At 45.8% G+C, this 27876-nt stretch overlaps 6 protein-coding genes across 7 annotated transcripts in view; 2 read left to right on the top strand and 4 right to left on the bottom strand.

The window, feature by feature from the left end:
- Positions 1-51: 51 nt before the first annotated feature.
- kctd12.1 (potassium channel tetramerisation domain containing 12.1) lies at positions 52-934 on the bottom strand. The gene has a single exon (XM_077728229.1). The coding sequence runs from the start codon at positions 898-900 to the stop codon at positions 70-72; it is 831 nt and encodes a 276-aa protein (XP_077584355.1). The 5' UTR covers positions 901-934; the 3' UTR covers positions 52-69.
- Positions 935-2372: 1438 nt separating this feature from the next.
- On the top strand, positions 2373-4321 carry acod1 (aconitate decarboxylase 1). Its single transcript, XM_077728605.1, has 5 exons — positions 2373-2386; positions 2500-2692; positions 2759-2848; positions 2919-3118; positions 3183-4321. Exons 1-5 carry the CDS (start codon positions 2373-2375, stop codon positions 4141-4143), a joined length of 1458 nt encoding a protein of 485 aa, XP_077584731.1. The 3' UTR covers positions 4144-4321.
- A 369-nt stretch (positions 4322-4690) lies between these two features.
- Positions 4691-6301, bottom strand: LOC144204028 (glutamine amidotransferase-like class 1 domain-containing protein 3, mitochondrial). Its single transcript, XM_077727728.1, has 4 exons — positions 6053-6301; positions 5820-5991; positions 5174-5372; positions 4691-5102 (listed from the first exon to the last, which is right to left on the bottom strand). Exons 1-4 carry the CDS (start codon positions 6245-6247, stop codon positions 4907-4909), a joined length of 762 nt encoding a protein of 253 aa, XP_077583854.1. The 5' UTR covers positions 6248-6301; the 3' UTR covers positions 4691-4906.
- Positions 6302-6479: 178 nt separating this feature from the next.
- On the top strand, positions 6480-8885 carry cln5 (CLN5 lysosomal BMP synthase). The gene is given in 4 exon segments (XM_077727727.1): positions 6480-6751; positions 7419-7593; positions 7681-7906; positions 8056-8885. Coding segments are annotated over 4 exon segments (987 nt in total). The 5' UTR covers positions 6480-6653; the 3' UTR covers positions 8544-8885.
- On the bottom strand, positions 8625-12509 carry fbxl3a (F-box and leucine-rich repeat protein 3a). The gene is made up of 5 exons (XM_077727721.1): positions 12161-12509; positions 11437-11824; positions 11226-11348; positions 10919-11090; positions 8625-10853 (listed from the first exon to the last, which is right to left on the bottom strand). The coding sequence occupies exons 2-5, from the start codon at positions 11821-11823 to the stop codon at positions 10213-10215; spliced, it is 1323 nt and encodes a 440-aa protein (XP_077583847.1). The 5' UTR covers position 11824; positions 12161-12509; the 3' UTR covers positions 8625-10212.
- A 287-nt stretch (positions 12510-12796) lies between these two features.
- The window catches only part of mycbp2 (MYC binding protein 2), a 37009-nt gene continuing 21929 nt past the window's right edge, over positions 12797-27876 (bottom strand). The window contains exons 52-82 of one of the 2 annotated variants that reach the window (XM_077727730.1): positions 26570-26794; positions 24712-24844; positions 24499-24624; positions 21307-22938; positions 21070-21239; positions 20469-20716; positions 20182-20349; positions 19917-20074; positions 19654-19853; positions 19372-19521; positions 19126-19286; positions 18816-18972; positions 18526-18750; positions 18382-18447; positions 17905-18144; positions 17726-17815; positions 17570-17650; positions 17226-17492; positions 16729-17012; positions 16548-16644; positions 16352-16471; positions 16168-16269; positions 15897-16025; positions 15603-15735; positions 15428-15531; positions 15169-15357; positions 14871-14978; positions 14554-14763; positions 14362-14469; positions 13749-13914; positions 12797-13672 (exon numbers count right to left, since the gene is read on the bottom strand). In XM_077727730.1, coding sequence (XP_077583856.1) covers positions 13557-13672; positions 13749-13914; positions 14362-14469; positions 14554-14763; positions 14871-14978; positions 15169-15357; positions 15428-15531; positions 15603-15735; positions 15897-16025; positions 16168-16269; positions 16352-16471; positions 16548-16644; positions 16729-17012; positions 17226-17492; positions 17570-17650; positions 17726-17815; positions 17905-18144; positions 18382-18447; positions 18526-18750; positions 18816-18972; positions 19126-19286; positions 19372-19521; positions 19654-19853; positions 19917-20074; positions 20182-20349; positions 20469-20716; positions 21070-21239; positions 21307-22938; positions 24499-24624; positions 24712-24844; positions 26570-26794 — 6363 coding nt within the window. In that variant the 3' untranslated portion in view covers positions 12797-13556. The remainder of the gene's footprint in view (positions 13673-13748; positions 13915-14361; positions 14470-14553; positions 14764-14870; positions 14979-15168; positions 15358-15427; positions 15532-15602; positions 15736-15896; positions 16026-16167; positions 16270-16351; positions 16472-16547; positions 16645-16728; positions 17013-17225; positions 17493-17569; positions 17651-17725; positions 17816-17904; positions 18145-18381; positions 18448-18525; positions 18751-18815; positions 18973-19125; positions 19287-19371; positions 19522-19653; positions 19854-19916; positions 20075-20181; positions 20350-20468; positions 20717-21069; positions 21240-21306; positions 22939-24498; positions 24625-24711; positions 24845-26569; positions 26795-27876) is intronic. The other variant, XM_077727729.1, reaches the window with a different exon arrangement.

The following is a 27876-nucleotide window of genomic DNA, read 5'->3' on the forward strand; positions in this document are numbered from 1 at the left end:
AGTTTTCAAGGATCCCTATAATTCCAAGGAGGCCCTCAAACGAAGGGACTTTCTTAACTTTTAAAGCGGCTACTGTTCTCGACAGAAGACATACTCGGTATAACTTGTCCATATTTTGTCTTCGCCTGGACCAGGGTCATTACTGGTATAGGCGCAGGTCCCCGTGGAACTGCAGGCCACCATGTGGAAGCCAACCTCGGTCAACTTATCGAAGGCCTGCTCCAAGAAATTGTACTTGAGGTAGTAACGCGACGTATAGCGCTCGGGTGGACGATCCGGGTCCCGGCTTTCATTCAGCGTGTCCCCGAAGACTTCTTTGGCCAGGGATGTCTTCCCACACACTGTGATACGCGCCACCCGGCGGAATTTGGCATCGGTCTGGATGTCCCGGCCAATGGTGTACGAGCCTCGGTAACCCACGGTGATGTACCCCAACTTTCTGGCTTCGCCGGACGGGGAGCGTACCGAACCGGCGCCCTGTGGCGAGGTGGCTGCTGAGTCGCTATGGCCGGGAACGTGAACGATATCCTCCCCCACGGAGTCGTCTTTGCACACCGGAGGACTCAAGCGCTTGGCCAGTTCGCGCAGCTGGAAGAAGTCAGCCTCCCTCCGTAAGCGACTCCTCTCCGGGAAGTAGTCCGGCAGCACCAGGGTCAGATCTCGGAGGTAGTCGAGGACATAGCGGAATAAGAAACCGTCCCTGTCCAGGAAGAAGCGACCCTTGGTGTCCCTGGCAAGATCTTCGGGGCTCTGCCGGCTGAACATCTGCCAGAGGAGCGAATCTGGCACGGCTATTAGAGTTTGAAGCCGGGTGACGTACACTTGACCCCCCACATTTAGCTCCACGATGTCTGGGAAGTGGGAGTCGTCACGGGGTTTGGACCCCTCGGCCAAAGCCATCCTAGTGGTCCGTCTATGAACTCAGCCGTGGAGCGGATGAGCTTTGAGTGGTCGCATTCTGCTTATGTAGGAGGACCGTGTGTGTGTGTGTGTATGTGGGTGGGGATGGGGGTGGGCTTCTGTGTACAGGCTTGGGCGGTTAACCATTAAAGAGACGACTCTGTCAAATCATGTGGATAAAGATCTAATATGTTCATGTGCAATTAGTTTTTAGCGGATAAACAAAGCTGCCTATGTTGAACCTGATATTTTGGAGATATCCAATGCATTTGGACAGGGAAGGTTGGCATTACTGTAAATGCCTATGGCAGGGAATTAGTTAAAAAATATCCAGGAATGCAAAAATATTGCAATGTATCCATATTTGCACAATTCCAACATATTTCAAAACCAATTTGAAATTCTAGAAATTCAGAGCCAAGATAACTTAATGTATCATCCTCTTATAAATAAAATATAAATAAATATTTATATATCATAAATTGACTTGATGAATAAAAAATGACTGGAATTTGATTGGAATTAAATGAAAGACATTGTTAGGGTGAAGAGCTCCGTCTTGTGTAAAAGATGGGAGGTGCAACAGAATGGAGGATGAATTAAAGTTTGTGCTGGTCAAATGAAATATTCAAAAAATATTTAAGACATAGTATATGTGAATAGGAACCATATACCTACTTGCTCAATTGATGAAGTATTTAGACTTGATTCCAATTATTTAGTTGCATTTTCTGGTGTGTTTTGAATGATTTCCTCCTGGATTTGCTTCTGCTTTTTAACAGAAATGGCTTGACTTTACTGGCCTTTTCTTTCTTGACGTTACTTTCTTCGGTTCCGTGTTTTTGCAGAATGCACAACAAATCAAGAGTGAAAATCCAATGCTTCAGCTCATTAGAAACCGTCACTTCTTTTTGATCCAAAATGAACATCACCACATTTTAAATGTCAACTTTGAAGGAAAACCTTCACATTTCTTCTTTGACTTTTGCTCCAAACTTGTTTCACAGTACATACAGTTCCACCTCCATAAAAGTAGAAACCACAGTGTGAACTTTCTGCCATTTTTTTTGAGCCTCTGATAGTCATAGTCATCTTCAGACTTTCCCAGAGGGTTTTTTTGTTGTGTATGCATTCCTGGCTTGGCCTGCTCTGGTCATGGCTTTTCTTTTGTCATTTCCTCTTAGAACCTCTTTCGATCCACTCCGAAGAAAACTCGATTATGAAAGACATGAGGCGGTCGCGTGTCTGCTTAATTCGACATCTGCTTTTTTTCCTTCTGTTTACAACACAGCGGAGAAACTGTGAACTCACATATTACTTCCATCCTGGTTCCTTTTTTTTTAAGTCCTAGATGGGATAATGTCTGGTCTGTTTTTTTACAATATGAAAGTGAAACAAAATATCCTTCATTGTGTAAATCCCCACTTCTCATCGGCAGAAACTTTGGAAATTTTGTAATTCCGCTATCGGACATGTCATATGAGCAGTGGCCCTTTATAAATAAAGCTTCCCTTTCAGACCAAAAACATTCAACATCAAGTCGGAGCCTCCAACGATGCTGCGTCAGGTAAGGTCCATTTGAAGGGTTTGTTTTTTGAGTGGCTTTTCAACGTGCCTTGTCGTACATCAGGGTGTCACGCAGAGCTTCGGCGCCACCATCCACATCCTGGGTGTCGGCCATCTGACGAATGAGGTCGTTCGGCGCAGTAAGAGGATGATTTTGGACACCCTGGGGGTGGGCTTGCTGGGATCTACTACAGAAATCTTCACAAAAGCGCTCCGCTACAGCCAGGTACAACTTTAATGGCAATGATTGTGCACATGGAACCCCCTGACCAAAAATCTGCTTTCCCATCAGCTTTTCCATTCAGAAGAGAAGAGCACCATTTGGGGAAAAGCAGACATAAGCGCATCTCCGCACTTTGCCGCCTTTGTCAACGGCGTAGCAGTAAGTTGCTTCCCACTAACGAATATTAGCATCATCCACAAGACTCAACACATTGCAAACCCTTTGGTAGGTTCACTCGATGGACTTTGACGACACTTGGTACCCCGCCACCCATCCGTCGGGGGTCGTACTGGCTGCGTTGCTGGCCTTGGCGGAGGTCACGGCCGAGAAGCCCAGCGGCGCCGACTTGCTGTTGGCTTTCAACGTTGGCATCGAGGTGCAGGGAAGATTATTGAGGTTCTCCAGGGAGGCTTTTAACATCCCTAAAAGGTAAACACAGTTTGTCCACCTGCCACCTTCAAATGGCATCAGTCCCTAACTGTTTTTTTTTCAGATTCCATCCTCCAAGTGTTGTGGGCGTGATGGGCAGCGCGGCAGCCTGCGCCAAATTATTAGGTCTACCTCCCCGACAATGCGTGAACGCCCTGGCTATCGCGGCATGCTCAGCTGGAGCACCACTAGCCAATGCCGGCACCCAAAGCAAACCCCTGCACGTGGGTTTCGCCGCCCAGAGGGGCTTGGAAGCCGCCCGGTTAGCCAGGGCGGGCGTGGAGGGCAACCCATCCATCCTAGATGTGGAGCATGGCTATGGGGTTTACTACCAAGACTATGAACCACACGTCACAAGCCTACCCGGGGCGGAGGGCTACCACTGGCTCCTGGAGGAGCAGGACGTCGCCTTAAAACGTGCGCCAGCTCATTTGGGGACGCACTGGCTGGCGGACGCGGCTTCGGCAGCTCGGGCTCAACTCCCCGAGGGGGAAAATGTGGTGGACCGGATTGAACGAGTCATTCTCAAAGTGCCGCCATCAGAGTATGTCCACTGCTCTTTCCCCGCCACGGAGCACCAAGCCAGGCATTCATTCCAGTTCAACGCATGCTCGGCCATCTTGGACGGCGGCGTGGGGCCGGCCTCCTTCGCCAGAGCTCAGAGGGAGCGCCCCCGTCTCCGACGACTACTGAATAAAGTGGAGGTGCGTGTGCCCGCCGACAACCGAGCCAACTTTGAGGAAATGTATGGTGAGGTGGCGATCCAAACCAGGGATGGGAGGACTTTCTCAGCCAGGTGTGACACTTTCTATGGCCACTGGAGGAAGCCACTGAGGCGGGAGGATCTGGTAGAAAAGTTCACGGCCAATGCTTTGTCAGTGTTGAATGAGGAGGGGGCGGAAGGCCTGCTACGTGCCGTCGACAACATGGAGATGGAGAAAGACTGCACGTCCTTGACGGCCTACTTGAGAATGAGAAGCGAGGACAGCCACAATGACGCCGTGGCTTTGTGTCAACGTCAATAACTCACGGGAATCTGGGGGTGTCCAAGTCCAATTAAATTTGACTGGGAGGGCTAGCAGCAATCTTTTGTTGCATACTTTTTTACTGAATGAGAATGAGTTGTTTCCCAGGACAAAGATGACCCCTGCTGACGGAAACATGTTTGTGCCAATAATGTTGGCATGCACATTCAAAGACAGACTGTTTATCCTCGCCAGGGGTGCAGGAGTCTATTTCGGCCAGTCAGATGGAAATAATCAATAGATATTGTTCCTATCTGAAATATTTTTCATGTATAATAATGTGATTGTTTTTTAGTACCATTGATTTTACTGATTTTTTTTATTGAGGGTTGAAGTCATTTTTTTAACTACAATCTGAATTTAATGTCCAATAAAAAGCATTAGATTTAACTGACTTGTTTACCAGTAAGTTTTTTTCTTAATACACAACATAAGGCAACTACATTTTAAGTAGGTTGACATAAAAATAACATTTAAAATTTCAATTTGAGTAACAATACTGATGCTCTCAAAAAATAGGGTTACCCATTCAAACGAACTGAACATGTTGAACTTTTGAGAACATTTATTTTGCATTTCTCTCACCACTTAACAAACAAAGGAAACATAACGTCCTCAGTTTTGCACCAATTTTAGAGTGCCTCTAAAAATCTGGTCGTGGCCATTGTGCAAAATTCAATTTCTCCTAGAACAAAAGCTGTACTCTGAAACTAAACTGTAGGCGGCCCAAAGCTATTTTTTTCTATTGCTGCGCTTGGTGAAATCAGGCCAGCTCCAGCACCCCCTTCACCATGGACCCGATGCCATCAAAGACCTCGTGGATAGGCGCGTCACACATAAAAGCGCTGGTAGTCACCAGCTTGTTTTGGCGGTCCACGTGGCTCTGACTGACGTCCACGCTGGCGTGGGTGCAGCCCAGCTGACGGACGGCGGCCGCCGTGTCCGTGGTGTTGGGGTACCTGAAAAGGGAGGCCGGGCGTTGTCGTTTGGGGCACTCGTGCAGGGGGACGGCAAAAAGATTCAAACGCACTTGTCGTTGTTCTTCAGGCCGAGCGTCAACTCGCAACCGGGGAAGACTTTGGCAGCGAGCACGGGTGAGATGCAGCAGAGGCCGATGGGTTTGCCCTGGCCGCGGAAGGCTTCCAACGCCGCTTTCACCTCGCCGTTGACCGTGCAGTCTTTACCCTCCACCGCCCATGTGGACAGATTCTTCGCGGCACCAAAGCCACCTAGTGAGCGTGAACGCAACACCAAAAAAGGGGGATCATCGGCAGTGTTGGTATTTATAGCTGGGGTGTCAAACTCTGGTTGGCGGGCTACATTGGTGCCAACTAGATCTGATGTGGGCCAGACTAATTTACATTTTGCCCAAAACATAGTGGCATCCATTGACAGCTGAAGTTGGATATCTAGTGATGTCAACGATTGGTTGGCCACCGAATTAGGGTGGTCCCCGATTATTACCGCGATCGTAGAGAGCCCTTTCGTGCAAAACAGATTGGACGCATACCTCCGTCAATTGCATTGAAACATGATCACTCAATAGCAGCCTTACCCTTTTAAATCAAGTCACATGCAAAATAAATCTGATCTAGACTTGCAAAACGCATGGTGCAAACATATAGTAAGGTTTCAAATCAACAGATGTTGGAAATGTTTGTTAACTAACGTCTTACCTGGAAAGATGATTGCGTCGTGGTCGTTGACATTAAGTTCAGAAAGGGCCTTTATGTTTCCACGCGCAAGCCTGGCGCTCTCCACTAAGACGTTCCTCTTTTCCTCCATGGGTTCGCCTTTTGCGTGGTTTATCACGTGCATCTGTTCCATGTTGGGGGCATACATGTCCACCTGGAATGACGACACGATGTCACGCACTTAACCATCGGACAGGACGCAACTATCAACTTACACTTGCGCCTCCTCGGCTTAAATGCACCAGGATGGCGGAGGCTTCGTGGATCTCGCTGCCATCGTAGACTCCACAGCCTGCCAAAACCACGGCCACGCGTTTGCTCATCTGTGCAGAGTAGAAGGCTTTGTTTGCAACTTGGATGGCGCTGCGTGCGAGGAACTTTCCACCACACACTTGCAGAAGACTAATCATAGCGGTCGAACGGACGCAAAATCGTCTTCCTCTGCGCTCAGTCTTCTGCCCCTTTGGGAGAACAGCGACTTTTATGTCGGGAGGTAGTATTGCAAGCCCATATGAGGTCTGCACAGTTCAATGTATTTTTATAACTTCTCCATATGCACGTGAATTGTAGGAACGGTTTATTCTTAAAATGTTAGTAATTAGTACATTTGTCATTTTTTAGATATGTAAATGTGTATATCTCTTGTGTTCTTTTCGAATTTGTATTTTTGCGTCGAATCTGCCGTTGACGTTTTTGGTCGTGTGACTTGTAAACAAAACCACGTGACAAGGAATGGGGAAGTACTACTACGTCCTGTCAAAAGAGAAGGGAATGAGGAAAAGAGGCCAGACGTTGTCCAGGGCTTGAGCTACAAACATGTATCCTTTGGAGATGGGTGTCCGGCTTTTCGTTTTCGTGGCACTTTTTCACATCGCCATCGCGTTCAAGAATCAAACTTGGCCAGTACCATACAGGTAGGAACACAAACTTGCGGGGACGTCAGGTGACGTCACGTGACGCCCCCTAACCCGAGGCCAATTTTTTATGTATATATTTTTTAATCAATTATTATTTATATACTGTTGTAGAAATCTAAGTTTCAGCACGTGTGCCATGCATAGTTTTATATCTATTGCGGGGTTGTTTACTTATACATTTGTGGAAAAAGTCCACTACTTATAAAACTATTAGACCAGTTATGCAAATCAATAGAATATCTGTATGCATGCCTATAATTGAAAACGTGATGGACATATTCATTCTGCAACGTAATTTAAAGGTATTGTGGGAAAAAATGCAATAGTCACTCTTAGTTACCTGGTCGACAACGACTTAATTCAATTCAAAACAACGAGACAGTGTTGCCAAAATGACAGTCATTGTTTTCTTATCAAGCACATTCATTGTTACTCACATGATTTCTAAAATTTTAGCAACTGCTGGAATTGCAAAGATTTCAATTTGATTATTCACTTAATCTTGAATGGGGAAAAAGCTCAGTAATTTATGATTTAAGGAAAATCTAATAAAATATTCTTGGAGGAGAGGTTACATTTCTGCAGACAGTTACTTTTTACCTATTGTTAGTCATATTGCCAGTCAAGTGGAGTACTTGACTACTTTCATATGTTTGCTCAACAGACGCTTCGACCATCGTCCCCAAGCGGATTCCTTCTGTCAAGCTCTGTACCCCTTCTGTCCCACCGGAGACCCAGACGGCCGCATTCCCATGATGAAGGATGCGGACATCATTTCGGTCTTTCGACTCCAGACTCCCGTGTGGGAGTTCAAATACGGAGACATTTTAGGAAAACTTGTAAGTTGGATTTGGGACTGGCAGCCATCTTGGGAAGGCCTTGCATTTTAAAGCCACATCGGGGAAACCTCCCATTTGTTTACTCAGCACATCATGCACGACGCCGTCGGTTTCAGCAGCGTGGCGACGGGAGCCAACTATACCATGGAGTGGTACGAACTCTTCCAGCTGGGAAACTGCACTTTTCCTCACCTTCGACCGGGAATGTTCGCCCCTTTCTGGTGCAATCAGGGAGCTGCATGCTTTTTCGACGGTATCGACGATTCCCACTGGTAGCAGAATGGCACTTTGGAGAAAATTGGAGAAATCAGCGGTAAGCAATGACGTACATTATCACAAACAACATATATTGGGGTATAATTCAAGATTGTAGGAATTTTACAAAAAGGCCAACTAAAGTTTCTGGGGTGTGTGTTTACTCGTAAGTCATTTTGAAAATCTGTGTATCCCTTTTTTTTCCAGGTAAACAATTTAACGATCTGGCTCAGTGGGTACGCCAGGACAACACAACAGGTATTTACTACGAGACATGGGCGGTTCTGTCCCACTCGGGTCCAGGCGCCACTATGTGGTTCGAATCATACGACTGCTCGCAATTCGTGCACCGTACGTACCGCCAGCTGAGCTCGCTAGGAGCCAAACTGTCCAGCCGCTCCCAGACAAACTACACTAAGATTTACCTGTACAGCGGAGAGCCCATCTACCTGGGCAATGACAGCGCCATCTTCGGGCAGCCGGCTCTGCAGAACCTAGCCAAGGACATCCGGGACTTTTACAATGAATTCCGGGCACACCAGTCCCTGCCAGAGTTGGCCCTCAGCCTGCTGGAAGTTTACAAAAAGGTGGTAATGGACAAAACCTTTTACTTTTACTACAATTTTGAATACTGGATGCTGCCCATGAAGGCTCCCTATGTGCGTATTCAATACGAGGAGGTGCCTCTGCCTTAAAGTGTTTTTTTTAAAGTATAAAACAATATTTTTAACTAATTATTGTTCATTCTGGATTGAAAAATAAAACTGTCCAATGCATTCATTCAACCGATTTTATTAACAGTACATCACGTCCAAATTTCATGTTAAAAGGAGAAGCAGATGGTGCGTTTAAGGGACATTGTACATCGCAACACTCCAAAACTACTTCATGGTCAACTTGTTAACATAAAAACTTTTCAGGAGATATTTGCAAAAGTGAATAGAAACTAAATTAGAGCAGGCAAGAACTGTTGTTTACCATGACACTTTTTTTTTACTGTACCGTCATCATAATAAACTTTTGCATTGTAAAAGTAATAGATGGCTTTTATTTACTAAAGATTTTAAGAAAATAATAAAGCTTTATTATATTATCTCTCTGAAATGTTCCCCCATCCACCAACAACATAAATTATGTTTACTACCACTACATTTTGTTGTTGCTAATTGTAAAGTAGACTGGTTCGAAAACAAATCTCATTTTAGGTAAGTAGAAACTGCAAAAACAATATTTTCAAAACGGGGTCCTCACTTTTAAGGTGCTTTGATTAAATAAGGCACGCTCGCTTACTGTTTCTAGCATCGTTGCCTTTGGAATCGTATACTAATTTGAGTTACATGGCCTTAAATGGAGGACTCCCTTTACAGATATACAAATAGTGCACTAGAAGGGTGTTTTTTGTTTTTTTGTTTTGTTGCTTTTCTTGATTATTCCCTTTTCCACTACACGGTAGCTAATCACCATAAATGCTCCCCAGTCTACTGATTAGTGATAAAGTCAGCAGGAAATCGTCAAAATTGAAACATGCGTGAATAGAAACCGAGCTAATTACTTGAATTGAGCGACTACAATCAAATGGAACAATTATTCTAAACTGCCATGTCTAATTCTCGCCATTTCAAGCATAATAGGTATACTTTTTTCCCTTCTGAATTTAAAAACACTGCGATATCTGAACTATAAATTGTTTTAGTTTGTTTTTCTTTTTTATCGTTGAATTGTAGCATTGTTCTCGTCCTAATCTTCATTATTTCAGTTTTTGTAATATTCATTTTCCATTGCATTGGAACACTAGGAGAAAAAAAAATGGAGTTATTCTAAATGTCACTTGTGAGGTATTTCCAGATTGACGTCAACTGTGGAAAACAGAGCAAAGCAAACCTCACGTTACAAAAACACGGCAGATGACAACGAAGGAACTCTGATAGGATGAATTCAAAGAAATACAAACATTTCTATATCATCAATTAAACACAAAGCATTTTATATACAATTTCTTCCGGCTTCCTCCTTAAAGGGGAAAAAAATCTCTCATCTGATCAGTTTGCCAATAGTAGCATTCAAAGGCATGCTTACTAAAACCGGTCAGAAGCCATCTTACCACAGTTCAATCCGGATGAATTTACCGTCTATTAAACTTGTTTGGTATTGACATAAGGTGCTTGTGGGGAAAATTTGACTGCACAGAAACCAGCATGTACATTTTTGATTCTGTTTTCAGCCAATTTGTTTCAAAAAGGCTGTGTGCTTCAATGTAGTTTTAAATGCTAGTGCAATTGAGCATGGAACTTTTAGGGAAACCATTTTTTTTGCTTGTTTTTTTTTTTTTTTTGAGGGGGGGGGGTATGGTGACCATCGCAATGTCTACCAGGTGGGCATCATGTCCGGGAACCAAACCCGGCCCAAGTGCTTGGACACCTCCCAGTGGATCTCATCCAGGGAGTACTTGTGGTCGGGGATGAGTACCTCTTCCATGATGGAGAGCTGCGACAGGCGACGCCCACACATCTTGACGAACTCCACGAAGGCGCTGCAGGACACCTCGCACTCCCCCAGGCCGATAGCGGACAGCTGCGTGCAGCGCTTGGCGATGCGGATGAGTTCTTCGTCCAGTGGGCGCAGGCCGTTGGCGCACACCACCAGCTCCACCAGGCGTGGGCAATGCAGGCCCACCCGACCCAGCACCTCCTTGCTGACCGAGCGGCCAAAATAGAGATGCGTGACGGGGATCTCATCATTAAAGAAGGGCCCGAACTCGTCCTCGTACAGGAAGAAGTACATGACCAGGTTGAACTTGGGCGAGTGGCGCACCATGGCGTCCCAGCTGCTCTTCTTGATGCCGTGGAAGTGCTGGCCGGGGTTCTCGCTCACCACGTCGATGCGCAGGTGCTCCAAGTGCACGTGCTTCTCCGAGGACAGGGCCAGGAGGAGATCGTCGCTCAGCAGGTGGTAGTTGAGTGCCAGCTCCCGTAGCCCGTGACACTGGTCTGCCACGCACAGGATCCCTGAACAAAGCAGGCAAATGGCGTCACCTCCAATAGAAAGACAGGCTTTTAAATGGGCCACTTACCCGCTGGCGAGACGTGCGGACAGCTACTCATTTTGAGTAGCTTGAGCGTGTCGCTATTGTTAGCCACCAGCACTTTAAGCGAGGGGTCGTCCACTGGCGTGTCATCAATTTTCAGTGACGACAACGACTTGGAGTTGACGAACACTACTGTCAGCGCCGAGATGAAGTGAGACTGCCAGGAAAGAGAAAACGCTTATTTTATTATTTATTATTCTGGTATGGCCAATGTTCCTTCTAATTTTTCGTTGGTCTGGGCAGAAAGCAGCTAGGAGGGAACATTGGCTATGACGGGTAGTATTCATCGTACCTTGGGGACCTCCATGAAACTGGGCCTGGCAGTTGAGATCAGCCCCAAAGTCTTCAATGAGCAGTTGACCAACTGCGAAAGAATATCGCATGCCGCCTCCGCTGACTCGGTGCTGCTGTCAACCTGGGGTCGGAGGGAAAAAAAAGGTGTGTTAAAAACCAGAACCATTATTTCATTCGGGCATCTTGAAAAGGCAAAGGCGGGCAGGTACCTTGAAGCTGACATATTGCAAGTGATTGGAGTGCCTCTTTATGATCTGCTTGATCAGATCCGGGTGGGTGGCTTTAAGATAAGAGCTGGCCGGCTGGTTGAGCTCAAACTCAAAGCAGCGCCAAAGTTCGGGCATATGGAAGGCCTGGTTCCATCCACGGCACACCTGGGAGGCGTAAGCCCGGTCCAGCAGCGGCAGGTACTGGAAAATGTGCAGGAGGAGCTCCTGGGGAAGCCGAGCCCAGTTGCAGTCGAGCGAGGAGGCACCGACGGCGTCATCGTCCCCCGACGCAGGGCTCGACTGCTTCCGGATTTTCTTGCGGGCTTCGGGCGAGCTCTTGCCCAGGGCATCGCTGCCCTCCTCTTTGCCTCCTTTTATCCTCTTCATCCTGACACCGATGTATTACATTTATTGATGGAAAATATTCTTAAAACAATATGACAAGTGGTGCTAACTAAATGTAGCGTTGATGTGAAATGACAGCATGGAATATGGAGAGAAAAAAGTGCGCACGGAGCGCATAATGAACTGACAGCTAGGAGAGCTAAATTAGCTCGCTGACAGGCTCGTAAACAAGACCAAACATACTTGATTTCTGACTGATCCTAAGATACGGTGCTATTTAAAGCACATACAAACAACTTTCAGTTCAGATCAGTCGTATAATTATTGATAATTTACACATATTTATGGTTTATAGGCTAGCTACTGCGACGATTCCTACCTTGTTTACAATCAGCTAGCTTGCTAGCAGGAAAATCCAACAACAGTGACAGATCAGCCCGGGCCCACGCTGGAAAAAATCATCCGGACAAGCAGAATAACCAGCATCGAGAATTCTTTCGCAGAGCCTTTGTAGGCGAAAATCAAAACATCTACACGGTGTTTACGAAGGAAAAAATTGCCAGAGTGGCGACTAGGCTGAGGTTGACCTAATTCCCCCGCTCGCAGGAGTTGCAGCTCAGCCCCCTGAGCCTGTAATGGCGAAGTGTTTTTTCAAAGCCTCGTTGCATTGTGGGAAGCGGGCGAAATGGCGCACGGCGCGTCTCATTCAAGTTACCCGAAGCACTGACACTAATAAAGATTTCCCTTTATATTAAATGGGGGTGGGGGTATATTAAATGGGGGTATAATAGACCCCCCTTCTAATAGACACGCCCCTAATAGACCCACCCCCTCTAATAGACCCCCTATAATAGACCCCCTATAATAGCCCCCTTCTAATAGACCCCCTTCTAATAGACCCCCTTCTAATAGACCCCCTCTTCTAATAGACCCCCCCTCTAATATATATATCTAATATATTGCTACACTCCTAATAAACAAGCACAATTTTACATCATAAAAACTGGGCCACAGGTTTAATAAAAATGTACAGTGGCTTTATTGACATACATTCCATAGTTTTTTTGTACTTTTTTTTTTAAACCGCTGCAAAACAGGAGGCACGCCCAGTATTGCACTTCATTAACAATTCTGGTTCAAAACATAACCCAGAAAATATTAAAGAAAAGTGAAGTGAAAGTAGCAACTTTGAGAATACAGCTCATTTGAATAGTAGCTTTATATACAAGATTAGATAAATCGTACACTATTTTCCTTCCAAACAATATTCTTATAACAGTCACACTGACCTTTTTTTCTTTTTAAACACACTTGACAGTTGAAGAACACTGTACAAGATTACGAAAAATGTTTTACATACAACAACATTTTAAATGTGTAATAATTAAGAAGCTGCAAATACGACCTGTCCCTTTCATTTTTTTTCTTCTTTTTTTTTTGGAATAACCCAGACACGTGTCTTTCATTTGGTTGCCCGGAAGCTGTGCATCGGGGAAGTTCCGCATGCAAAGATGCCACAGGTTATTTTCATCTTCTTCTATTATGTATATGCTGTATATATTTTTTTGGAGACATTGTTCATCTTCTGTTCTTCTCAGAAGAATCCAAAGCGGAGCCTGGGCGGGGCTAAGAGCGACCTCTCGACTAGCCCGGGAAACGGCGCCCCTTTCCAGCGGGGAGGAGCCGAGCTACTTGCGCCGAATGCGCTTTGGCGAGCGAGCGGCCATAGATCGCGGTGGGCAAAAAGATGTAGCTCCCGACGGAGGGAATCTTGCTTAGAAGGTATGCGCGTTCCTGCACACGCCGCAGCCCAGAGCAAACTCCTCCCCTGTTGGCGGGTGGACCACGTGGAGGGGGCATTCGGTGCCCTCCAGCTGCTTGCCTTTGGGCCCTGTCACAAAAACCGGCATAGGGTTATTACCTCAAAATCAACAGTCATAAAAAATAATGAGATGGTTGGAGCCTACCTGCAGGGCAATGTGGCAACTCCTCCTTAGGGACACTAGTCATCCTCTGGAAGTCGTCGTGACAGGCGTTGCAGAAGTGCGTGGTGCCGAAGCAAAAGAACACAGCAACCGAGCAGCAGTAGCGACATTTGTACTCCAGGAAATCTGTGCCGTGCTTGGAGCACATCTGCTCGGGAAGTCAAGATTGACAATTATTTTTGCTCTATGGTTGACCCTTGTCTTTCTATTGCTATATATTTTAGTGTACATGTGTCAAAGTGGTGGTCCAGGGGCCAAATCTGGCCTGTTGCATCATTTTGTGTGGCCCGGAAAAGTAAATCATGAGTGCAGGCTTTGTGTTTTAGGATCAAATTAAAATGATTGTAGATGGATATTAAATTTCCTGATTTTCCCCCTTTTAAATCAATACTTGTCATTTTTAATCATTTTTTTCTGTTTTTAGTTCAAAAATCATTTTGTAAAATCCAAAAATATATCAAAAAAGCTAAAAACAAAAAAAAACATTGTTTTAGATCTATAACAAAACTGAATATTCAGGGCTTTTAATCCATTTATAAAAAAAATCTTAATATTATAAAACACCCAGGGCACAATTTGGGTACCCTTTACCCACCTGAGCTCTGGAAACGTCCGAGCAGGCTCCACAAATCAGCTCACTGGGGTCATAGTCGTCGCCTTGGCCGGCCTCGGCATCGCAGCGAGCCTCTCCCCCAAAATAGGCCTGAAAATTCAGACGTTAGTTTTTAAATCAGAGTCCATTTCTTTTGTGCTACAGAAAAAAAGTGATTTTGATTTAAAGTAGTACCTTCTTGCACTTGTAACAGACATAGTAGGCGTATCTGTTCATAGCAAATCCCGCCGGATCATTGTGGAAGCGCGCCCCTGGTGTAGTGATGGCCTCGCTCTTGTGGAGACCCTCATACTCTAGCCTCATCAAGGCTTTCCGTCTCACATCATCATAGAGTTCTTTGATAGGATCCAGCAGGTCCTTGATCACAGAGTGGTTGATCTTGTTCTGGAGACATTTTGAAAAGGTTTTAATGTGATGTTGCATGTAAACAAAGGCTCTGGCGGGCTCGGGATTAAATTGTTGAAAAAGTTAATCCGCACTCTTGGCTTTACCTTGCAAATTGGACACAACATGAAGCCAAAAGTAATGCGTGGTCCAAGCCAGCGGTTCTCCAGAACACGGCGAGTGCATTGAAGGTGGAACACGTGAGTGCAGTCCAGCTGGGGATAACAACAACAAAAAGAGATTTTTCATTAGTATTTTTATTTCCCCATTGTAGGCTTTTGTGTCTTCAAAAAAAATAATAATGCATTTTTCCAATTCCGTTAGATTGATGTCACATAAAAAGATGCCTATTTAGACTTGAGATAAGACTATTTATTGCCCTGAATTCTCCGTGCAATACTGTACCTGTACAGCGGGGGCAGCAGAGAGCGCCTCGGTGAAGCAAATCATGCACATGTCGTCGGCATCTTGCTTCAAGCAACCCGTATTCTTATCGCAGCCATGCAAGCACGGCAGGCAAGATTCCTCGTTCTTGACTCCGCCACATGGATGCCCGCAGGGATGCGTTTTACTACACGCCAACTTGGAATATTCCTGCAGGAATGAGAAAGAAAATTGAATACGCCAACCGGGAACTGTGATCAGAAAGTCTAAAACCGTTTACCTGACAGTCGGGGTCAGAACAGACGCTTCCAACTGCCGACAGCTCGGTTCCATTCCTCGTTCCGCAGAACCTGCAGGCATCCGAGCTGCTGGATGCGGGCTTACCTGGAGGTAAATCAGGAAGGTTATAGTGGGAGAAGCGGAGTCTTGCTGATGTGTGTCGCAGGTCAACGAACCTGTGTGTTCTCTGAACTCCACCATGGCCTTCATTGTTTTGGAGTCAGCCAGAGCCATTAGCCAGAAGAGTTTGGTCCGCCCACAGCCTTCGTGGAGGTCCACCTTGATGGCCTCTTCTTCCTCCTTGAACACCTGAAAAGAAACGAGGCAAAGATCGTATTTTAATGTTATGGTAAAGTCCCCAAAAACAAACTCATTGGCATACTAGAATCTAGTGGAAAATTTGATTTAAAATGTGATAACCTATCAGCCAAGTCTGGCCCGCCGCATCATTTTGTGTGCAAAATGCCCACCTGTCTCTGGTGAGAGCGCGTACGTCGGTGCAGGTGGAGGAAGCGGTCGCAGTCGGTGCAAAGGTTGCCGCACATGTTGCAAAGGATAATGGCCGCCGTCTCGCCGTCATCGTGGTTGTCGCACATTGGCTAAGGAGACGGGGATAAAAAAAATGGCCTTTCTGTCATGTCCACACAACTCTCATTATAAATATTAATGATACTAACTACCATAAATCCTCTTTTTTACAGAATGATAATAATGATAATTTTCATTTCATCCAGGTTTTACCATTTGCTTCTGCTGTCCATCTTTGCCCATCCACCGACCAGAAGAGAGTCGGTCCACGTGGTCTTGGTCCAGCACGCAGAGAGAAGCGAGCGCTAGCCACAACTAGCAGACCAAAAGAAAATAACAAGATGACCGAGGCCGACAAAAAAACAACTTTAATAATAGAAACCAAGCGAGCACGTACTCTGGTGGTGGCAATGCAGCGCACAGGCGAGCGATGTTCCTCCTCCATTTTGGTGAGTGCGATGATAGTCTCAGCGATTGCATTTTTGGTGACTCGTGACCATCCATCTGAAAGGTGACCCTGCGAATAACAAACATGTTCATCAACGATTGCGGAGATCCTGAACTGTGCAACCGTTCAAAAAAAAAATACTTACTCCTGCCATGTCTTTGACCAATTTGATGATGATCTCTGCAATCTGAGGTGGAGTGGAACCTTTCATCCACCAGTGGCTCTCCCCTCTCCGGATATAGCTGAAGAGAATTGGAATAGGTGAAATGACAGGGGAGCCCAAGAAGCAACCCGAGTCTGACACCATTGCCCTAAGACAACCTCACCTGGAATTAAAGATCATGGGCAGTGTGACAGTGGTCACCCCTTTCCCGGCGACCGTGCCGGCCGTGCCCGAGATGGTGGTCCCTTTGGCCTTCAGTTGCACGGTGAGAGCTTTGGCAATGCACCCCAAAAACATGTCTAGGATGCCCATCTTGTTCCAGTCGCCCTTTTCGGTGGAGTGGATGATGTCACTGATGTCCGCTGGGGGGAGGGACTTGACTCCAATGATGCTGGCAAGACGCACCGGCGTCACTTCGGGAAGGACGCGTCGGAGCAACGACGTCACCTGGATTAAGACACGGTTTTATCGTTGGAATGACTATCAACTGCACTTGCTAAAGTAATACTAGGCGACAAATATTGTCAAAATATGGTGCATCATTCTAAAAAAGCGACTTATCTGTTTTTTAAGCACTTTTCGACCAATTGGAATTACACGCCATAGCGACTTAGTCCGGAAAATACGGTAAGGTGTTTGGGAATCGTCATATTCGCTCACCTGTCTCTGTACTCGCGGCGACGCCGTGTGCAGCAGCGAGAAAAGATCTTGCATCAGCGTCAGCTGCTGTGCTAGGTATTGGCGCCCCACATTGGAGCCGCTCAGCGCCAAAACCATGGACAGCAACTCGAAGCAGTAGGCGTCTGACGAGGCGTCGTCGTCACTGGGCTGTGAGTTGGCGTTCTCCTTGCTGGAGATGGCGTGTTCCCACTCCTCCCTCACCCGTGTGGCCTCCATGCGGATGGCTTGGACGATGTGTGCGCACACCTGTGCAGGGGAGGGGGATCAAATTTGAGAATCTTTTCAGGATGGAATAACTCCGCTCATCTACTGTTAAAGCTGACCTGTTTCTGCAGGTTGGTAAGTTTGCTCCTGCTGAAAATGATTCCCACCATGTGCTCTTTGAGGTCTGCGTCTGATGGTACCTTTTGGAATAGGAGAATAAATTGTGTGATTAAAAAGATGAAAATTAATCAATGGTTTTCCTTTATGGTGCATACTTTTTCCTCTCCTTCTGGAGAAGATAGCAGATTTTTCTCCTCCTGCTCAGGGGTTGGTTCGGCATCTCCGCAGATAAGCTTCCCAAACACCTTATTCAAAAAAAAATGACAGGTCTCGATAAACAAGAAAAGAACAGTGGATTTTTTGGGGGGGCATGTGGTTGAGTATTTATGTTAACCTGTGACGTGATGAGTCGAAAGACGCGCAATGTTTCTCCCTCGCAGTTCTTCTGCTGTGCCATGCTGGCGGAAATCTGTCCGGCGATCTTGATGCTGTCCCCCTCCTTCCAGCCCAGGACCTTCACCTGCCGCACTCTCAAAGTATTCTCGGGTCCTTTCAGCTCCACCTTGATCACATGATGATCGCCCCCAGGTAGCTCGCTGGTCACCCAGCCCATGTGACGAGAATCCAGGTCCACCTAAGATTGTGGAGGTGAATTAATATAAACTTGATTTTTAGTCTACCTCATTAATACTATTTATTTCCTACTAACTAACTGGGCAAACATTTGGGCCCGGGGGCCACATTGACTTTAAAAATTTGACAGATGGGTCAGGTCAGCACAAGATACGATACAAATAAAAAAGTGCATCCGTTAACAGTACATATGAAACATAAACCATTTTTAGGCAGTAGTCATCTTTTCAAAACGCACCTGTTTTATCCTGCAAAGGTCTTCCATAGCTTTTCCACACAGGAAGGTCACTGAAGTCACTTTGTTCTGTGGATTAGCGAGGAGTGATGTGAAGATGCACAGGGTTGCCAGATTGTGGTGTCCAATCCAATCCAATCTACTTACCCCAAGGTCTCTAGAGTTGTCCACATGAACAGAAATATTGGTTGCATTGATGCCTTTCACGCAGCTGATGGTGACGCTCTTTGTTTTGTTCTTGTCCTCGTCCCCGGACTCCCAGAAGGTCTCGGTGGAACCGTCCGTCAGGCTGCCAATCATGGCGGGACGACTGGATGTCTTGATGTCCACCACGCTGGTCAGGTCTTTCAGGCAGGTCACCAGGCAAAGATCCTGTCGAAGGACATGGGGTTAGGGGTCAGAAGCTGCCGAGGTTGGGACGGTGGTGTTCTGCGTACCTGGCTGATGGCTTCGTAGCCCGACTGGACGCTGATGTTGAAGCTCTCCTCGCTGTCACCGTCATCGGATTTGGAAAGAATGTTGTTGATGTGGTGAAAAACGTTGCTCTGATGGAGGAACTGGTGGTCGGACTGCTTGAATTTTAGACTCCAGCATCTAAAACAAAACAAAAATGGATCTTGTATGTATTTAAACTGCTTTTTTTCAGTTAAGGTAAACCCACTTATTTTCATAAAAAGATGTTTTTAATGTAAATAAATATTTTAAAAAATGTCCCGATCTATATGCAGAAAAATTGAACTTGTGTACCTTAGCGCCATTTGTTGAAGCGAACTTCCACTCGGAAGGGACATCATGAGGTCCGAGATGGTCTGGAGGAGGCGATGGAAGGTATGAGGCAGCGGATGAGCCGCCTCCCCCGCGATAACAATGTCGGAAAGGGGGTGCTCACAAACACCCAGATCTCGGTCCTGTCAGGCGAGATGATGGCCCGCATTAAAAAAAAAATCCAGACCTCGGAAGCGAGAGTGATACTTTTTAAGGGCGTGTCATCACCTGTTCAAGGTTTTCCCGATTGCCCTTGTTTTCATCTTCTTCCTCGTCCTCGGGTTCGAAGGGAGATGGCGTGAGAGATGCTACAAAGTGCCACAGAATGTCATGCAGGGATGTCGTTTGGATCACGTTGCATAGGAGCCAGTTGAACGCCTTAAGGGGACACCAAGAAGCGTATCCGTTAGTACACAGATGCAAAAAAACAAGATCCAACCCATGTATGCATAGATTTTAGAAATGAATAAATCAACTCTAGGACCAGCTTTCTATTAACTGCTAATATACCTCCATTGCAAAGACCCTACACGCCGACTTCCTCAGCGCGTGCCTCATGGCTACTTCGAGGCCTTCCAAATCATGATGCTGGATGACAAAGGCCAACACGGGCCACTGGAAGTTCCTCTCTCCTTTACTGAGGGAGCCATGGGCTGTGATCAATCTGGACAGCTCTGGAGACGGGTGGCGTAACAGCGAGGATCCCACCTCTATGGGGTTTTACAGGTCATTAGAAATGATGGTGGAAAAAGATGCAAAGGCGGCTGAATTACCCGCATCGCCACTGTGTACTCTGCGTCTGGGTACAGCTTTGACCCGAGCCGGAGAGGGCGAGTGTTGCTTGTCGTACTCCGAGGCCACCACGGAGTAAGATCGCTGAAAAACGGTGCGCTTGGCCGTGTCGCTGTCTGTGATGGGGCTGGTTTCAAGACTGACAAAAAGCACACTACATTAGAGGCATTGTATATTTAAAATCTTCAAATATAATTTAAAAAAAGAATTGTGGGAATACTTTAAAATGTATATATTTTTTTCTACCTTGGTGGCATTGACTTCATGTTGCTCTCCGGTTCCTCGAAAACATTAGGGCAGGCGTCTGGGGTGACCGAAATGTAGGGCGCGGGAACAGAGGTGGAGCGCAAATAGCGCATCTCATCTTGGAAGAGATTATCGTCTTGGTAGCTTCCAAAATTCTCCGTGTGTTGCCTTAATGATAAAAATGAGACAATTGTCACACATACCTTTAAAAGGCAGTTTAAAGGCAAAACAGCCATAACTCTAGGACTTTCTGTATGTATTCCTTGGTATTTTAGTCGGTTATCTACCTGGCCAGCGTCTGCAGGTAGAGACAGCTCATTTTATTGGGAAGTTCAGCCGACACGCCCTCCTTGAGGCTGGGCAGTAGTTGAGAATGAAGTGGCCGGGGAGGATGGTGGCATAACATGTTGGGCTCAGCGGCGCTGCTCAGCGACAGCAGGAACAAAGCGTTTGCCCGGATCACCTGGTGGGCTTCCATGGTGGGTAGGGCTCTCGGGGTCTTAACTTGCAGTGGCTTTTTTCTGGATTGCTTTACCTGGAAAGAATAAAGATTCAGTGTAAAAAAAAAAAGTGTGTATTTACAGAACTGGATTGAGTGTCGCTGTCCGTGGTCCTGATTTGTCACACCAGCCCAAAAGTTTTTGTGGGTTTCTAACAGATTAAGTGGGACTTTTGATAAATTATTTTAGACATTTTTAGATAGGGCCGTGCCTTGAGATTTTCAATCTAAACCACAGGTGTCAAAGTGGCGGCCCGGGGGCCAAATCTGGCTCGCCGCATCATTTTATGCGGCCCAAGAAAGTAAATCATCATGACTGCCGACCGATCTCAAAATATATATTTAAAAAAAGCAAAAATAAACATTGTTTCAGATCTAGTAGAGAATACCTTCTCCCTGGCAGCAGTCTGCTTCTCTCTCAGGTACTTCTCCCGGCAGCGATCGCATACTAAATACCAGGTGCTGCCTCCGATGCCCCCGTCTCCGCAATTACCAGCCCAGCCACCGCAGAAATGACCAATGCTGTTGTAGCCTTGACCTCCGGCATAACGACCGCAACCTGAGGAAGGGAGAATGGGGGTTAATCTGCTCTGGGAAGGCATCTGAGTAGTCTGGGTGAACCTTACCTGGATGAGCCTGTCTCATGTGGTAGGTGACAGGGTAAGGATGAGATTCCCCACACAGCTCACAAATGGTGTCCTTCTCCGGACCGCCCATGGCCAGCTGGGCCATCTCGCCAAAAAGGTTCCCCCGAGGTCGGATTTCAGCCTTCTCCCGTTTCTTCCTGTCCTTCTTGGCCTTTTTGCCATCTTTTTCATTCTCCTTCTTTTTCAAGATGGCGCTGGAACCCGGGCTGGGGAAGATCATGTTTTGCGTGGCTGCTTTAATGGTAGCTAGGGAAATGTCTTCCCAGAATGCCACCAAATGCTGCAAGGTGAGCGGTAGGACGGATCGGACTCTGGCGGACGGATGTGACGTTAACTCGTAAGAAATGGCGTCTGATTTGCCGTCCTCGCACTTTTCTGGTAAGGGTGGTTCCTTTAACATGGAAAGCACTTTGTTTTTGTTGATGCTACCCATTTTGGAGATGTCCGGTCCGTGCGGGGAAATGTTGAACATGTTAAGCGCGGAGGAAATTTCCAAGGAATGGCGGTTTTTCAGTTTGCTCTCCTTATCCTCGGCGCGTTGGGATCCGAGGGAGTTGCGGATGGGCGCCTGCTCTTTAGTCAAATCCGGGTTGAACTTGAGGAAAGAGGAGCAGGCCATGGCGTCGTGGACGATGCCTTCATGCCACAGAAAAGCGGCGAAGACGGCGCGTGAGCACTCGGCGACGGACGGGGACATGGCCTGCTTGGCCGGCTCGCACGTTTTTTGGGCGCTCTCCGCTTTGAAGAGAGGTCCGGATTTGTCTTTCTTGGGCCGGGTGTGGCGGCTGGAGGTTTTGCGGCTGACTTTGGGGGAAGAACGGCCCTCCAGCTCTTCTTTCACCGGCGCCTTGCCGATGCTGAAGTGCACTTTGCACGACGCCTCCTCCGCCGAGTCCTGTGCCTCGGCGTTTTCGTCATTTCCGTCGTCGTTGGTGAGGAGGGCGTTCGAGGAACACACTTCCACTACTTCGCTGTGTAGGTTCTCCTGGGTCACGTGGGGGGAAGGAACGCGGTTTTCCACATTGCAGACATCTTGGTTTGGATCTTTAGGAGAAAGTTTGGGTTTCGGGGAGGTGGATCTGCCCCGTATAGGTTCTGTTAGAGGAATTTTCTTCTTCCTAAGGGTGTCCGGGTCCAGGGTGTAGGAATCCGACTTGGATCTCTCTCTGGGTGGTTCTAACCGGGCTTTGGAGGAGGGGCTAACTTTGGGTGGGGCATTTTTGTCGTGATGCGTCGACGAGGAGGTACTGGAGGGACTAGATCTCCCCGAAGAGGACGTTGTCCCTTTTTGCCTGGGGGAGGAGGAGCGCGAGCTGACGTTGGGCGACTCGGAACGGTTTCCCGATGTTCCGATTTCCGATTTCAGCGCTTGCAGGGTGTTGTGATTGGGCGAGTGGGAGCGCCCGTGAGAATCCGAGCGCAGCTTGGCCGTATCGGAGCGCAGAATGTGGGATTCGCTGGCAGAGTGCGAGCCGTCTTGACCCGTCTTGACTCGTCCGTGTTCTGAGGTGCGGCTCCCTCGACGCTCTTGTTTGGGCGAGCGGTTCTCTTGGCGGTGCTTGGACGCCGGGGACATGGAGCGTGGGCCCCCCATCAGGTTCCCTCGTTCACCTAAATGTTAATAATACAGTTAGAGTCCATAGAAACTACCATATGCATTTAAAGGGGACACATAATGCTAATTCTCATTGGGTTTGGATAGTTTAAGCATTTTTCCACATAAGTCATTCAGCCCGTGAAAAAAAGTGTGGTGGATGTTCACATTGTTGTTTTGTTGTTAAAAAAAAGAATATCAGACATGTTGAATCATCTAAAATTTTAACTTAACTTAATTTAGTGCCCCTGTTTTGTGTTAGTACAATTACAGGAGGAAAAGAAATGTTATAAGCAGGGAAAATGTTGCATAACATTGAAAAACAAAATAACACACAAAGTCCCCTTTAAGTTAGTTAAACTCATGACAAAAAATATGATGTAAACAGATAGGAATGCGAAGTACAAAAGTGAATGAGCACTGAGTGGGGTTTATCATGGTGACAATATGTATTTTTTTTAGTTTCTTTTGAGTGGGGAAGGGCGAAAAGTGATTGGAAAACCTCGAAAATGGTTAGCATAGAAAACCCACTTTTCGCCCAACCTTGGTTGAGTCCAAGGGAGGGCATGCGTGGTTTGACTACCCACCCTTTTGCCTGTGAGCGAGAGATGAAAGAGCGGTGGGATGCCCGGCGGCGGCCGCGCCGCTTTTGCGCACACGTTCGCGAGAAGCAAGGTTGCGTTGTGGTGAATCATCTAAGGCGGAAAACAAGTGGCAAAAGGTAAACAAACAAGGCATGGAATGCAAAAGGAGGCCAAGCCCGGAGACAGAAAGGAAAGGACAGAATTGTGGAAAGAGTTTAAGTGACAGAGAAAGAGAGAGTTTACAATATAAAGGCAATGGGCCCAATCAAGATGATGAAATTGGCTAAAAGTATTCTGAGAAACTGAAAGAAAAAAATAGTATTTAGAGCAGAAAATGATTAGCATGGTTAAAAAGAAAAAAGTACCCAGTGGGTAATATGTGAACCTGCGTTTGCCCCAATTTTGTATGATGATGTTTACTAAATGCATTATCATCTATGCTATTTTAAAAGAATAGTAGATCATTGATAGACATGGTTAATGGGGGGTTCCTGGTTCAAGAATGAACATATAGTAAGTGCATGTGATGCCTTACGAGGAATGAAAGGGGTTTAAATATAATGATGGGCGTAGGGGGCCTGGGCACACTTACTGAGAAGCTGTGGTTGTGGCTGAGACAGTTGGGAGGGGGGCTGGCCAAACACAAATGGGCTGTGGGCAAGGGAGGATGTGGAAGAGGAGGAAGAGGAAGAAGAGGAGGGAGGTTGCGTGGCTTGCTCAAACACGGAGGAAGAAGAGGAGGAGGGAGCCGCTGAGACGAAGGGCCCAGACTGAATGGAATTCAGTATGGCGCTCAGACGGTCACCTGTGAACATGGAGACTCACAATTGAGTTTGACCCTATCTTCATATTATTTGTGACAGAAAGTCTGGAGGCAAAATATAGCAGGCTGACTCAACCAACCCATAGAAAAAAAACACTTAAAGTGAATACAGATCTGGCTAAATATCAGTTTGAATGTGTTAGTGGATTCATTCTCATTCCTCAACTGACCTTTATTGTTGGTGATCCCATAGTCAAAACCCTGAGCTCCATTAGATGTTGCAGCTCTGTTGAAGGCCTGGACTGAGAAAGGACTTGGGGGCGGAGTTTGGCCCCCCTGCTCAAGCAGTGCTTGCTCTGTGACAGCAAGTTGACACATTTTATCCAGATAATACTCCTTATACCATTTGCTATATGACAATGATGACGGAAGATGGGGTTTACCTTCATCGTGGCGAAGGTACTGATTTCCTCCACGATCTCTGGCTAGTGACCACGCCTCTCCTTCATCACTTTCGCAGAACTCCACCACGCTGTTTTTATCCAGCTGCACCCACGTTCCTTCAGAGTTGACCACCTGGTACACACATGACACTCTTTATACTAAGTCAACAATCCAACATAGTTGCTGTCTTAATTCCTATTTGGAAAAATCATAATGTGCCATATGAGTGGACGAAGCTTTGGACTTGGAAGAAGCAAACTTCAACCCTGAGCCTAACGATATGGTCAATATGGTATAGCATTGACTCTGACATTTAGCTATTTAAAGGATATGTACTTCATGTAGTACTTGTACTTTGATTCAAATACTTAATTCCAGTCACAATGGCTACATCCACATTTCATATGGCCCAAAGCAGGGGTGTCCAAACTATTGTTTGCATAAGCTGGTTTCAGAAAATTCTAAGGATGCCACTTAAATTTGGTTAATATTAATTTGTTAAACAGATGATAAAAATTGTGTTCATCTAAGTATTAAGGGATATAAGAAACAAAATAATCCAGAGGTATAAGAATATTCAAAAATCAACAACATACATTAATAAGTTTGAAGAAATTGTCCAGCAAAAGCAAAATAAATGAAAAAAATCTTAACCAATTGACTATTGTAATGGATTTTTTATCAGGTTTTGAGCTAATAGAAAGGAACTGTTTTAGCAACTTGTATTGTATTGTATTCTAGTATTAAGTATGTTGACACTTATTTTGCAGGCTTATTGAAACTTAACCCCTGGGCCATAGTTTGGACACCCCTGATCTAAAGACACATCCGATTTGTTATAGTTTTGTTGTTCTAAATCCCTGTGTAATCACTGCACAGGCCATGACACAAATTGGATCAGGGCATATCTTTTCACATGCAACATGAATCATTATAAAATACACCAGGCACAATATTGCAACACAAGGATTCGCTCATTTTGCCGTTGTTTGTTGTTGTTAGCACGCCAAACTGTGGAACGGAACAAAAAACCAATGGGGCTGAAGCACAACTTACTCGTTGAGAGGTTGCTTACTGAAAGTTAAATGCACTCAACTGCCTGAAACACTATATCGTTTCGGGGGGGAAGAACAGAACACAGACGGGAAGTATTAGTAAGTGCAACCTGAATCTCCCGGGTCTGCACGACCCTTTTAAGTGCAGGCTAGTGAGCAGCATGACACACCACATCAGCGAAAAACCGCCCAAAAAAATGAAAAGGGAAGAGTTGAGGACTTGAACAAGTGCCAAAGTTTCTAATATTGACGTGCAAGAGATTCCTGCTGCAGAAAATGAGCTGAAATTTGGGCTGTTGGTAAAATCTGAATTGCATAACTTACAAAAAGTGGCAATTATGGGAATTAAAATTGTATTGTGCAAGTTCATAGGGTGGAAAAACAGAAAATGGTGACATTTCAAATTAGTTTTTCACATTTTCCAATGTATTTCCTCAATAAAAAGGTCAAATGTCACATAAACATGGTTTGAACGATACATTTTTTTAGTAATATCATTAAAACATGCATATAAAAATATTTTTATTACAACTGGCCCATATTTCAGCCCATAAATGTCACCCCTTTTCGCCCAAAACGGATTGAGTAAGAAAATGGCAGAGGCAAAGTGTTAAAGCTAAAGAGCACGCACGCACCCTGCAAGGCGACCCCGGGTTAAACCCCACAATTGAGTGGTTGAGTTTCAGGAAGAGATTAGTTTGTGAGCGGATTAGCTCCATTTGATCAATGCAGTTCTTCCTAAGACAAATTCAATCAAGCCTCGCCCATCACGAAAACATTGCATTTTGGCACCAGTGCGTACCTCGCCTATGGCCTTGACCGTGTTGCCAAGTACTAACATTCCAATAGGGATACCCCTAAGGTTTGGGCAGCTTCGGATGTTGTGACCAGAGGGGCCGGTCTTCACTACCTTATAAAGCCCCGGTCCGCCGCCCTGCCCTGCCCCGCCCTGCGCCCGAGCGGGGTCTTCGAGGGAAGGGCGGCTGCTCACCTCCTTTTCCGAGTCCTCCGTCTGGCCCCTGACCTCCTGTAAGAGGTGAGAGTGGGAATTAGGGCGTGATCCCTTTAAATCTATAGTATATACCAATATTCAATGATTTTAAAAACAGTAAAGCACGGAAGACCAAACTGTTTTTTTTTTTCTTCCATTGCTATCAACTAACCAACTTTAAATGCTTCCAAGTTTTTGTTAAATAGCCAATTGAATTCAGTTTAAAAAAAAAAGATTAAAAAGAACATGTAAAAATGGACCTTCTAAGCAACTGATAATTTTAATACAAGCCAACAGTGGTATGCTGTGGCACACAAATATAGCAAGTCAAGTGACCACTACGACGTAAACCTTCCATTTCCATGCAAATTCAGTCAGAAAACACAATTTACTTCACAGTTGGAGACTCAAGGATCGCCTTTTGGGTGACGAAAAGACAGAAAACAGACACCCATGCAACTTTGCTTCCATTTTTTAACTATAGTGCGAAATATATGAGACACAATAGACAGTGTGGGTGGGTCGGGGGGGATTTAGGCTTTCCTATTTCAAACTCACCTGTGGCAACGACAAAAAGTCGACATCCCTGACTCCATGGCTAGCGTTAAAGACACTCTGAGCAACAGATGGTGAGATAGTCAAGACACGCGGCAGAGAAAGGAAAAGGGGGGGAAACGGGATGGAGAAACGTGGGAAGAGGGCGACCAAACATTTTTTTGGAAGAAGAACCCTTTTCTTTACCGAGGATCCAAAAAGATAATCAATTTTGAAACAGTAGGAGCTGAAAGTGCTTCCAAAAAAATTCCCTCCACTCAGATGATTCGGTGTGTCATGCTGTTCAGAGAGATAGAAATTGCACGGAAAGCCCTTAATGATTTAAAAAGATGAAGTTTTAGAGATGAAAATAGCCAATTGAATTCAAATGTTTCTTCCCCAATGCAAAAAAAACATAGTACAAAGTATGAAAATGCACATTTTCTCAAATAGTGGTGTTGTTTCGTAGTCAGGTGTAAAAGATCAAGTATTTCCCTTTTTTTTAACTCACTGGTTTCAATGGACACATACTCTGTATATATTTGGCCCAAAAACATAAGCCTGGGAAAGCAGTTTTGACTCGA

This window comes from Stigmatopora nigra, chromosome 11 (genome assembly GCF_051989575.1).
Source record: "Stigmatopora nigra isolate UIUO_SnigA chromosome 11, RoL_Snig_1.1, whole genome shotgun sequence".
In the NCBI taxonomy this organism is placed as follows: Eukaryota; Metazoa; Chordata; class Actinopteri; order Syngnathiformes; family Syngnathidae; genus Stigmatopora; species Stigmatopora nigra.